The 13818-nt window shown below is 38.8% G+C and overlaps 1 protein-coding gene across 1 annotated transcript in view; it reads left to right on the top strand.

Annotated features, from left to right (window-relative positions):
• UBE3C (ubiquitin protein ligase E3C) overlaps positions 1-12600 on the top strand; it is a 173446-nt gene extending 160846 nt beyond the window's left edge. Inside the window, exons 22-23 of the mRNA XM_074946275.1 lie at positions 856-986; positions 12309-12600. Coding sequence (XP_074802376.1) covers positions 856-986; positions 12309-12479 — 302 coding nt within the window. The 3' untranslated portion in view covers positions 12480-12600. The remainder of the gene's footprint in view (positions 1-855; positions 987-12308) is intronic.
• Positions 12601-13818: the final 1218 nt, after the last annotated feature.

Below are 13818 nucleotides of genomic sequence, written 5' to 3'. Positions count from 1 at the left end.
CTTTATAATAATTATTACATAATCAGTTGTGAAAACAACTAAACAAATGTGGTTCAAACCCATTTATAATGCTCATTGGTCTCATACCCATCTCAGAAAAGATGTCTTGAATTACTATTTTAAGTCTGCTAAAAATATTTAATTTCTGAGTAATTCTTTGAATCTCCATTTTAATCATAAAGAAATGCTTTCCTCAGTATTCTGCACAGTGAAGTTTTCTTGCACATTATGATTTTACCCAAGTCTAGGAATGTATTTTGTGCAGTGAAATGTTCTTCCTTTATAAAAAGACAAAAATTAATCACACATTGCATGGCAATTCTGTGCATTGTCAACTCATAAGTACCAAAATACAATCAATCTTTTTTCTTTCTACCAGTAAATCTTCAATTATAGGTGTATAAAAGCATATTATGATTGTATAAACAGCTACCTCTGAATATCCTAGCTATCGCTGTCAGTAGGCTTTCAGTATTACCATTTTCATTTTTTTCAATTATTTTTACTTTCCTTTAAAAGAATTGTTACTAGTAATGTTATTGCAAAGGGAGCCAGAAATTTTTTTTAAAATGAGATTCATCCTGGAAAAGTACAATTAATAAGACTGGAAGAAAATTATGCAGAACACAGGTACTAAGTGGGAGGGAGAAGTTTGTGAATTACTAATGTCCAAAGAGGCCTGCTGGTGATGGTGAACAGCAAATCAGATGAATTGGCATGCTGCTTTTAATTTCTTTTCAACCTGATTAGAACTGATAGGATAGTCTCTAAAATGATATATTAAAAATAATTTGTCTACTTGCATATTGTATAAAACTGATTTTTCTTTTAAAATATTTTAAAATTGTATTATAGGTGGATATACTGCAGACCATCCTGTAATTAAAATATTTTGGAGAGTTGTGGAAAGCTTCACTGATGAAGAGAAACGCAAACTACTCAAGTTTGTAACAAGCTGTTCTCGACCTCCTCTTTTGGGTTTTAAGGTACACACCTTGCTGAATTTTGATTAAAATTAATTACATGGCTTTGATTAGAGTGCTTGTCCAGACTACTAGTAGTATCCAATTATGACAGAAATAAACTGGCTGGTTTAAAATATGGGAATTTATATCTTTGGGAATTAAGAAAATGCAAGAAAAAAAGTCTGTTTATGACCACAATTGCTACTTAAACATTTGCAAATGTGCATAATGAGTATAGTTAATCATATAGCTTACAAATATTTTTTGAAACATTATTTCACATTCATGCGTTCTGACTGGAGAGTTCCTTTAAGTGGGTAGTAGGACTTTGCAAGAAGTATACATCATTTAAAATGTTTGCACTTTGCTGTGAAGGATGCTTGCTTCACTGCTTTTACTGCATCTCATCTCGATTAATAATGTACATAAAGCAGTATTGCCATCAGTTTCAGGGAACAGATTGATTTTAGCTTGAATGTGTTCAGAAATAGGCAGAAGAGGATTTAGGATATATCAACATCCACTAAAACCCATCTGCATTTGAATCCGGGAACATATTTCTCATGTTTCCTTTTGAATATCGTTTATCTGCTTATAATTCATTACCCATCATCCAAATATTGTGCTAACAAGTAGCTTTTCTTAGACTGCTATTTGCAATAGAGTTTGAATGTGGAGAAAATGTTTATCTGCCACTTATAAATATTAGTGATGGGTCTGTGCAGATCTCAATTTTAAAATGTCTTCAGTTCAGGGATGTTCAGACCAGAGGTTTCGGTTTGCTCTGTTATAATAGAAGCAATCTACACAATTCTGACCCAAATCTGGCTTTGGATTCCATTTCCTCTAGAAGTTTGGGAATGTTCAGTGCTCGTCTTTAGTGAATACATTGTAAAGAATAGACTGTTGAATATCAACACTGTAGTATAGTAATAGTAAATATGTTGTCAAACACTATAGTACTGCTCTGTCTAACAAATTAATACAAATCTCTGCTAATCTGGAATGTATAGAGACAGTCATCAGTGCAGAATATCACTTTCAAATAACACTTTGATATATTGTTCTGTTTAGCTCTTACCTTAGAAGTATTGCTCAATTAACTTACTCTTAGGCTATACAGCTAATAACGTTTCACATTATAAGGCAATTTGAGGTTATATTTAACTAGCAATGGGGTGGTAAGTCATTTTTCATGTTTACTGGATAAATATAGGCACATGCACTAACAGCGGATGAATGCAAGTTCTGTGTCAAGTATTGCAATTCTTATCGCTATTAGATTACAAAATATCTGTACTTATTTCTGTTTAGGGTTGTGGGTGAGATAATTTTCTCGCTAAATAAATATTTCCAGAGCAGTTCTTACCATTATTTTAAATAAGAACAGTATGCAGTTTAGATGACTGGAACAGCACGGAGATGAGGAAAATATATTTAGAGTTCTGCACACTTTCACCATACATCATGTATTAAAATTAGATCTAAAAAACATATGGTAAAAGAACAGTATGGTTTAGGAGTCAAGCACTAAGAAATTAGGAAGTGCCAGAATTGAGGTTGCCTGTGCAACTTTAATTCAGCCCTCTTGTGTGTATGCATTATGATAGAGGCTTTTATTGCATGATCACATACTATTTTTTCCCCAGGACTCCTGCCCCACTCAGTGAATGAGTAATTATTTAATATTTCTTTTGATAATCATTCAGTGGGTGGCAGATACAGTCTGCCTGTGGAACTCCTTGCCAGAGGATGTTGTGAAGGCCAAGACTATAACAGGCTTCAAAAAAAGAACTAGATACATTCATGGAGGATAGGTCCATCAATGGCTATTAGCCAGGATGGGCTGGGATGGTATCCCTAGCCTCTGTTTGCTAGAAGCTGGGAATGGGCAACAGGGGATGGATCATTTGATGATTATCTGCTCTGTTCATTCCCTCTGGGGCACCTGGCATTGGCCGCTGCCAGAAGGCAGGATACTGCGCTAGATGGATGCGCTAATTTTGGCAACAGAAATGATTAGGAGACTGGAACACATGACTTATGAGGAGACGCTGAGGGAACTGGGATTGTTTAGTCTGCGGAAGAGAAGAATGAGAGGGGATTTGATAGCTGCTTTCAGCTACCTGAAAGGGGGTTCCAAAGAGGATGGATCTAGACTGTTCTCAGTGGTAGCTGATGACAGAACAAGGAGTAATGGTCTCAAGTTGCAGTGGGGGAGGTTTAGGTTGGATATTAGGAAAAACTTTTTCACTAGGAGGGTGGTGAAACACTGGAATGCGTTACCTAGGGAGGTGGTGGAATCTCCTTCCTTAGATATTTTTAAGGTCAGGCTTGACAAAGCCCTGGCTGGGATGATTTAGTTGGGGATTGGTCCTGCTTTGAGCAGGGGGTTGGACTACATGACCTCCTGAGGTCCCTTCCAACCGTGATATTCCATGATTCTATGGACCTTTGGTCTGACCCAGTATGGCCACTCTTACGTTCTTATACACAGCATGTAAAATTTCTATCAAACTAACCATTGATGCTAAATTATAAGTAACTGAAGCCGGGTCTTATAGTGGTAAGTGTTTGGTAACTGTAACAAGAAGCAGCATTACTAGCTCCACTTACAATATGTTTATTTTACTTTATTTTTACCCACACATGTGGCATATACTATATAGTCTGTGGTAATTACAATGTGTGATCATTTGAAACTCACATCATGTGTGGTCTTGGGCTGTCCCCCTCATCTACTGTATTCAGATCTGGGCTCACCACACCAGGATGTCAGCATGAGACTCCTCATATATGGTCAGTTATTTGAAAAGCCCTCAATACCCACAGTTGTATGCACCTATAGATGGTAAATTGGTTGCTACATTATTCTAGTCTCAAGACTACTCGTGATGGTGCCAGTGAAAGCAGAGATTAGACTCACAGGAGATGAGACTAAGGTGTATAGGACAGGACACAATTAAAACTGGCCATACACCAAAGGAAAAAACCTAATAAAAAAAAGAGGAAAATGTAGCAAATTGCCACTTGTCTTTCTAACAAAGGGGAGGGAGGGAGACCGGGCAGCAAAAGCAGGAGGTATAGAATGGCCAAGCACTGAAGCAGCCTATGAAATGTAAGAAGAGATGTGGAATGTGAATCCAAAGAGGTCAGTGCTCAAGGAGAGGCTTTAGAATCCATGTGTAACTGGATCACGTGTGAAAGGCAGGGGAGCAGCTCAGGGGATGTCGGCTGTAGCACGGCTGTGCTGTGCCAGAGGAGAATGGGCGGGTTAGAATAGCTATGTCAAGTGCAGCATGGTCAAACACATCAGCAAGGAGTTGGAGTTCATTGTAGGACTGACCTACAAGCCACGCCCCACACAGCTGCTCTGGCAGTAAGAAGTACAGCAAAAAATATTGCTTTTTTACGTGGGAGCACTGAAAACCAGCCAGTTCCAGCACTTGAGGGGTGCATGGATTGGTTAGCAGTAGCCCCCTACCAAGTAGGGCATGCCATTGGCATCATGGGGCTCACCAGCCACCCAAGAGAAGTTGGGCTTCTCATAGCTATGCCCCAGAAATCCAGTGCTAGCTGCTAAGGCCCTCATAGGAGCTCTCAAGTTGTAAATGAATACCGGAAAAGGGAATAGGCAATGGCTACTGGCATGAGTGTTCATATAGTTGTAGCCTGTGATTAATGTTTGAACAGTGCTCTCAAGATGGAAAGCGCTATGTACTGTAAGTGCTAAGTATTATTAGCAGTCAAATAAGTCAAATGAGTATGTGAGTTTGTTATAAAAAAAGCTTGCAATATGTTGAGGGTGGAAATTAATGCAAAATGTCTTCAGTAATTAATTGTTCTATAGTTGTATTAAAATAGATATTAAATTTTGCTATTAAGAACACAATCGTTAGCACTGAAACTAAAATCTTGTATGTACTGCATTGTGGAACCTTCACCTTCGCTATAGTTCATATTTATTTAAGAGACGGGATCATTTCAGAGTTCATAGCTTATAAATAGCACAGTCTGGGTTTGCAGCATGTAAAAATTATTAGAACCCTTAGTGCCAGATTATCGGACTCAGAGTAACATTTGCTAAAGCTAATTAAAGTTTAATAAGTTTAATAAATGTGATTGTTACAGACAAAAAAAATCATTAAAGTGCGGTTGAAAATTGTTAAGTTCCAATCAGGTCACATAATAAATTGATGATACTTACTTCCAAACTGTTGCAGATTCCCGTTGTACAGTATTTAATTATGCAACAAATGGTGCCCTTGGCATGACACTTGAATATAGAACTTCATTTTTTACATTTTTAAAGCTTAAAGTAGGAAAATTCAATTAGCATTTTGAAAAGAACACTAAAATTGCAGCATTTTAGCTGTGAATCACATTTTAAGGCCTCCATTTAAACAATCATTTAACTTAAAATCTCATTGACCTCCAGCCTTAGGGTGGCTTTTTTACAATTTCTAAAACCAGATGATCTATTTTAGCTCAGCCAAGCATTTGTCGAAATTAATATTCCCTTGCCAGTGAAAGCAGAGCATTAGGTGTAACAAGTAAATGTCCTCTGCATCCCCATTTGTCTTGGCAAGATAAACTTGATTTCTTAAAGAGATTAGAAAACTATACATGAAATAAAACCTCACATACTTGGTCAACATATCAGAAGACCAACCCAAATTTGGCCAGTTTCTACCTGATAGACTTCTTATTGGTTTTATATGTAGGTACATAAGAACTACCTGATTCTGTGGTATATTATTAGTACTCTGCATCTTAAAAAGCACAGAAGTGTATGGTCTTTAAAATAAAATATTATGCGTCTTGTATAGAAAATATTATGTACCTCATTAATAGACAATTTTAGGTCCCAGTCCTGCCAAAATTTACAAGTGCTTAATTTTACATATGCACATACTGCCATTGACCTCATTAGGACAACTCATGTTTAGTTAAGTACATGCAAAAAGATCATGACCTTAGACTGCAAACTCTTTGGGTCCAGGACTGCCTTTAATCTTGTGTCTTGGGTAGCATTAGACACGATGTCAGAATTTAGCAAAGAAAATAATATTTACGTGTCCTGACTTCTGTGCAGTTGGAAGATTAAGTTTTTTGGTAATGTGCTTGGTATGTGCTTTCTGACCATATTTATTTTGCCTATTCTAACGGTACTAAAAAATAACCTGAGGACCAAGGAGGAGGAGGTTGATCATTTTTTGTATGAAATTCAGGTTGCAGTCCGAGACAGATGGTCACATAATATAACATTGAACGAAAGTTTCTTTGTGGCACTCCTTAATCCAGCCTTGGCTTGATATGATGTGGGTAACATATTAATGTGAATGTAAAGAGAATTTAAATTGAATTTGAAAGAAAATGTTTATTTTAGATTTATATAGAAATTCTAACATGTAAGACTTACTTAAACTAAACTCTATAGAAGATCCATTTGACTGTTAGCAAGAGAAGAAGGGGCTTTTCTTTTTGTTAGAGATCTTCATATATATATAAGGGTATCAAGGAAAAACATGAAGTAATAAGGAAAATAACAAAAAAGTGTAATTCAAAGAAGAAATCTTGTACTTTATGCAATGCAAAGTGAGCTGAACAGGCCCAAGGACCCAGCCCATTATACTTGCCCCCACTACTGCCAGTGGTCTATAGCTTCCAATCAGGGCTGAGCAAATAATGGATTTTTTAGTTTGGGAAGTGGGCGAGGAGAGAGGTAGGCAAACTGAAAATACAAAAATATTCCTGTTCAGTTTGGACCAAAACCTTTTTCCCCAAAAAGTTTTTGTTGAAACAAAAACTTAAAACAGTTTCATTTTGAGATGACTTGAAACAGGGTTTGGACTTCTTTTGAGTTTTCATTTTGAATCAGTGGTTTCAGATGTTTGTCGTCATTCATTGGTGGGTGGGGGTGTGTGTGTGTGTGTGTGTGTGTATGGGTGGTGGTGGTGGTGGTGGTCTTTAATTGGCCAAAGATCCCTTTAAAATACCATTTCAAATTGAAAAGTTTAAACAAAACATTTCAAAATAGTCTAAATGAAACTTTTCAATTATTTCAAAAACTTGTGTGTGTGTGTTTGGTTTTTTGAGTCATCTGATACCCTTTGCCGAAATCTACTTGAATAGATTTTAGGACCCCAAAAATGCTTTTATCTATGGAAAACTATGCTTTTATCTATGGAAACCTATTAGTAAAAAAAAAAAAAATTTTTTTTTAAATCGCTCAGCTCTGCTACCAGTGCTTAACACTGGTGCATTTTCAGTAAGTATACAAGTGTTAGGAAATTCCAGAGCCCAGCTCCAAGTCTACGAATTCTGTGGTGATGGGGAAATGACAGGGATTGTGCGTGCTTGGAAGACTTCGTAAGGCGAGCCTACACTTAATTGTACCTAAGATTTCTGCAAATAATTTCTTAGTTGCAAATAAATCAAAGACCTCTTTCTGCATGCTACTGTATTTTAAATTTTCCTGTTTCACTGTTTCTGTGGAACCAGATATTTGCAGAATATAGCGTGTGAACAATAACACAGGTAGCTATCCCCCCCCCCCCCCCCCTCCATGCTGGGCCTTAAGACCTTATGTTTTCTACAGTATGGCCATGATTTTTTTTTTTTGCCATACCCATTTGGGAGTGCTTTTAGGGCAACCTAGGGAACATAAAAATAGCCATACTGTGTCATATCAGTGGTCCCAGTAGCCTGTCTCTGGCAGTGGCCAGGGTCATATGCATCTGAGGGAACGAACAGAACAGGGCAATTTCAAGTGATCTATCCTCTGTCGTCCAGTCCCAGCTTCTGGCAGTTGGAGGTTGAGAGAGCTGGAGCATGGGGTTGCGTCCCTGACCGTCTTGGCTAGTAGCCATTAATGGACCTTTCCTCCATGAACTTACTTAATTCTTTTTTTTTGAACCCAGTTATACTTTTGGCCTTCACAATATTCCATGGCACGATTTTCACAGGTTGACTATGTGTTGTATGAAGAAGTACTTCCTTTTGTTTGTTTTAAACCTGCTGCCTATTAATTTCATCGGGTGACTCCTGATTCTTGTGTTATGTGAAAGGATAAATAACACTTCCTTATTCACTTTCTCCGTACCATTCATGTTTTATAGACCTCTGTCATATCCCCCCCCTTAGTTGTCTCTTTTCTAAGATGAATATTCCCATCTTTTTAATCTCTCTTCATACCGAATCTGTTCTATACCCCTGATTCTTTTTGTTGCCCTTCTCTGCATCTTTTCCTATTCTCATATATCTTTTTTGAGACGAGGTAACAAGAACTCCATGCAGTATTCAAGGTGTGGGTGTACCATGGATTTATAAAGTGGCATTATGATAGTTACTATCTGATTACCTATCCCTTTCCTAATGGTTCCGGACATTCTTTTAGCTTTTTTGAGTGCCACTGCACATTTAACAGATGTTTTAGAGAACTGTCCACAATGTCTCCAAGATCTCTTTCTTGAGTGGTTAAATTAACAGTTAATTTAGACCCCATCATTTTGTATGTATAGTTGGGATTATTTTTTCCAGTGTGCATTACTTTGCTTTAATCAACATTGAATTTCATCTGCCATGTAGTCACCCAGGTTAGTGAGATCCCTTTGTAATTCTTCATAGTCAGCTTTGGACTTAACTGTCCTGAGTAAATTTGTACCATCTGCAAATTGTGTCAGCTCACTGTTCATCCCCTTTTCTGGATCATTTATGAATAGGTTGAATAGCACAAGTCCCAGTACAGATCCTGGGGGAACCCTGCTTTTTACCTCTCTCCATTGTGAAAATTGACCATTTGTTCCTACCCTTTCTTTCCTATCTTTTAACCAGTTACTTATCCATGAGAAGACCTTCCCTTTTATCCATGACTGCTTAGTTTCCTTAAGAGCCTTTGGTGAGGGACCTTCTCAAAGGTTTTCTGAAAGTCCAAGCATGCTATATCAATTGGATCACCCTCGTCCACATACTACTTGACTCCTTCAGAGAATTATTATAGATTGGTGAGGCATGATTTCACTGTACAAAAGCCATGTTGACTCTTCCCAACATATCGTGTTTATCTATGTGTCTGAAAATTTTGTTCTTTACTATAGTTTCAACCAGTTTGCCTGGTACTGAGGTTAGGTTTACCTACCTGTAATTGCCAGGATCAGCTCTGGAGGCTTTTTAAACAATAGACCTTGCGTTAACTATCTGCCAGTCATCTGGCACAGAGGCTGATTTAAGTGATAAGTTACAAACCACAGTTAGTAGTTCTGCAGTTTCATATTGGAGTTCCTTCAGAACTCTTGGGTGAGTACCATCTGGCCCTGGTGACTTACTATTGTTTAATTTATCCTTTTGTTCCAAAACCTCTGCTAGTGATACAGTAACTCCTCACTTAATGTCGTCCCGGTTAATGTTGTTCCGTTGCTGATCTATTAGAGAACAGGCTCGTTTAAAGTTGTGCAGTGCTCCCTTATAATGTTGTTTGGCAGCCGGCTGCTTTGTCCTCTGCTTGCAGGAAGAGCAGCTGTTGGAGCTAGCGGGTGGGGGCTTGGAACCAGGGTGGACCGGCAGCCCCCCTGTCAGCTCCCTTAGTTCCCTGTGCGGCAGCCACCCAGCAGGCTATCAACTGCCAGGCAGTTCAGCTGTCCCTGCCTTCTGCCTTGGAGCGGCTCCCAGGAGCCTCCTGCTTGCTGTGCAGGGAGGGGGGGAGGGTGCTAATGTCAGGGTGTCCCCCCTCCCCCCCGCTCTTGTACCCTATCTCCACAGAGCAGGGGGGGACATGACAGGGCTCAGGATGGAGGGAGCTTGTTGGCAGCAGCTGCTGTCTCAACTTGCTGATCTACTTAAAAAGGCACTGTACTTAGAGTGAGGTCAGCGTACTTAAAGGGGCAATGTGTGTGTGTGTCTGTCTGTCTGTCTCTCTCTCATACACATGGTGTGTGTCTGTCTGTCTCTGTTTCACACACACATACACGGCACTTTGGAAAGTGGTGCGCTCCAGTGGGATAGCGTGGGTTCATCATCACTGTTCAGTTTCCCCAGGGAATGTTTGCAGCCACTGCCGTGCGTCTGTTGTGTCTCCTCCCTCCGTTTGTGCTGCCTTGTAGAGTGTGAGGCTACGTTAACAACAATGAGTTAACCCTTGAGGTCTCAGCCAAGTGCTAGTTCATCATTTAGCAACAAGGTATTCCCTGGGAAATATCTCACCCTCCGACTCCACCACTTCAACCAAGCTTCACAATCATCATTGCTGTGTACAGTATTAAATTGTTTGTTTAAAACTTATACTCTGTGTGTGTGTGTGTGTGTGTGTGTGTGTGTATAGATATATAGATATATATATATAAATGTTTTTTGTCTTGCAAAAAAAAAATTCCCTGGAACCTAACCCCACCCCTCATTTACATTAATTCTTATGGGGAAATTGGATTCGCTTAGCATCATTTCTCTTGAAGTAGCATTTTTCAGGACATCACTACAAGGTTAAGCGAGGAGTTATTGTACCTCAGTGTAGGCCAGTTCCTCAGATTTGTCACCTACAAAATATGGCTCTGGTGTGAGAATCTCCTCCATATTCTCTAGAGCAGGGGTTCCCAAACTTGGTTTGTGGCTTGCTCAGGGTAAGCCCGTGGCGGGCTGCGAGACACTTTGTTTACTTGAGCGTCCACAGGTACGTCGCTCGCAGCTCCCAGTGGCTGCGGTTCACCGTTCCCAGCCAATGGGAGCTGCGGGAAGTGGCGCGGGCCGGGAGCAAGAATTGTGGGAACCCCTGCTCTAGAGCGAAGAGCACTGCAGAGAATTCAGTTAGCTTTGTCACAAGAGCCTTGTCGTCTTTGGGGTTCCTTCAGCGCCTCGACCGTCTGGTGGCCCCCCCGACTGTTTAGCAGGCTTCCGGCTGCTGCGGCAGTTTAAAAAAAAAGTTGCTGTTAGTTTTTGTGTCCTTGTCATTTGCTCTTCACGTTCTTTTTTGGCCTGTCTAATTATATTTTTACTCTTGCGAGAGTTTATGCTCCCTTCTATTTTCCTCACTAGGATTTGACTTCCAGTTTTTAAAGGATGCCTTTTTGCCCCTTACCTCCTCTTTAACTCTGTTGTTTAGGCAAACCTCTTACTGTTTGGTTTTTTTAATTATTATTTGGGGTTTACATTTAATTTAAACATCTATTATGGTGTTCTAAACAAGTTTCCATGTGGGTTGCAGGTATTTCCCTCTTGTGACTGTTCCTTTTAATTTCCATTTAACTAACTTCCTCATTTTTGTGTAGTTTCCCCTTTTTGAAGTTAAATGCTACTGTGGTGGGTTTCTTTGGCATTTTCCCCCCTACAAGTGTGTTAAATTTAATTACATTATCGTCATTATTATGAGCGGTTCAGCGATATTCACCTCTTGGACTAGATCCTGTGCGCCACTTAGGACTAAATCAAGAATTGCCTCTCCCCTTGTGGGTTCCAGGACGAGCTGCTCCAAGAAGTAGTCATTTAATGTGTCTGGAAATTTTATTTCTGCATCCCTTCCTGACGTGACATGTACCCAGTCAGTATGAGGATAATTGAAATCCCCCGTTATTATTGCGTTTTCTGTCTTAATAGCCTCTCTAATCTCCCTGAGTATTTCACAGTCACCAGTACCATCCTGGTCAGGCGGTCAATAGAATATTCTTACTGCTATACTCTTATTGTTCAAGCATGGAATTTCTATCCATAAAGATTCCATGGTACAGTTTTATTTATTTAAGATTTTTTACTTTATTTGACTCTACTTTCTTTCACCTATAGGGCCGCTCTTTCCAGAAATGCAAATCTGTTCTGTCATCCCTATATATTTTGTACCCTTACCATATCCGATTGATTATCCTCATTCCGCCAAGTTTTTGTGATGCCTATTATATCAATATCCTTATTTAATGCCAAACACTCTAGTTTGTCCACCTTCGTATTTAGACTTCTAATATTTGTGTATAAGACCTTATACATGTTGTCAGTATTCAGTTGCTTGCCTTCATGTTATATTTAAAAAGGACTTTTTTACATTTGACTGACCTCACAGCTCCTACCTGTACTTTACCAACTTCATTCCAATCCTCTTTACTAGGATATAGAGTTCCCCCTTTAATAAATTCATCCCTAATGGATGTCACTGCCTGAACCTTGTGCTCCTCCGCACCTGTTGGCTTTCCCCCAGCCCTTTGTTTAAAAAATCCTCTCTGACCTTTTTAAACCTTTGCAAATGCCATTGAAACAGACTTAAATTCTAATTGCTCCTTGCCTAGAAGTTTATGTGGATTGTCATGGAATTATTTTTTAGCCTGTGTGTGTATCTTAATTTTTTCCTATTTTTGTATTTTCCAGGAGTTGTATCCCGCATTTTGCATTCACAATGGAGGATCGGACCTAGACAGGCTACCCACTGCCAGTACCTGCATGAACTTGCTGAAGCTTCCTGAGTTTTATGATGAAAACCTTATGCGGAGCAAACTTCTTTACGCCATTGAATGTGCTGCTGGATTTGAGCTGAGCTGAGTTGAACTGAGGTTTAAGCAGAAGCTCTGCAGAGGAACTAACCAGTGCCTACTCCATAAGCAGCACCTGTATCCAAGCAGATGAAGGGAACTCAGTCTAGGTTTCTGCAGCTCTCATTTCTTATCAGATACCCTCAAATAGGTTTCATTTTTAAACACATGATTTGTTAGTTAAGTGTCATTAAACTTACATTGGCACTGCTTTATTATGACTCAAAATAATGAATGCTGTGTGCAGTGTGGTTGGGGTTTGTGTTTATGCCAAGCAAGAGCACATTTAACGAACAGTGACATCTCTGTGAAATTAACCAAAGATGAAGCTTTGGCTTTTTGCTGTTCAAATAAATAATTCTACAAGCTGGCAATAAAATTGTGTGTAGTGCAGCACGTTGGGATAAGACAGGTCTTAACATCCTGTTATAAATCTTTAGAGGGAAGTAGATGTTTGCACATATCCCAGAACTGAGAGATAGAAAATGCTTGTTACTGATAACCCCAAATCTTGTTTACAAACCTTAGTTGTTGCAATTAAAACAGAACGGATTTGTTTTAAACTACCATCTCTTGAGATGGCAGGCACTGAGAGATAACATTGATATTTTATTTGTGCTTTCTGAAATATCTTCAAGAAATTGGATTTGCATGATTATTTTTAAGTTCTACCTTTGGCTTTGTCATGATCAGCTGGACATTGTCGTAAACAGATATGACTATCCATGCTTTTCTCTGTTCTGTTTCTGTCTCTCCTTTGTGCCTGTAAAGATTTTTTTTTAATGTATCAAACTCCTATGGCATACACAGTACATACAGTAGTCATGACTTTGGAAAAAAATATACTTGTAACAACTATTAAAAGTATTTCAACCAAAGCATCAGGCTTTATCTCTTATATCTGAAGCCTGCAGTGTTCACATTCCTTCTCTCTATCATTTCTCTTCATCTTAAGTACCATGTATGTGCTGTAGAAACTTGTCTTAATTCATTATTTTTGTGACTAAGCAGCTTTTGCATCCATCTGGCTCTTAGCAGTTCTGCTCAGACAAGTAGATGAGAAGATGTTGCTTAACATAATTTGATTGCCAAGGGAAAAATTGGATTCATATGAAAGGAATCAGTTCTCTAATAACAGGTACATCACTGAGTCAAGGTTTGTGTTCACATTTAATTAAAAAAAAATAATTATAAGTCAAACTATAAGATGCGTAAACATGTGCATCCTTTCTGGTTTTTAATAATAACTAATAAAAAAATCAGAATTTACAGACAGACTCTTGTTCATCTCTTATGCTAAAACTATTTTGCTGTCACTGGAAGCTCTGTTGGGTTTCGTATTTAATAAG

This window comes from Natator depressus, chromosome 2 (genome assembly GCF_965152275.1).
Source record: "Natator depressus isolate rNatDep1 chromosome 2, rNatDep2.hap1, whole genome shotgun sequence".
NCBI lineage: Eukaryota > Metazoa > Chordata > Testudines > Cheloniidae > Natator > Natator depressus.
The sequence above is the reverse complement of the archived record's forward strand: the minus strand, read 5'-3'. Positions and strand labels throughout refer to the sequence as shown.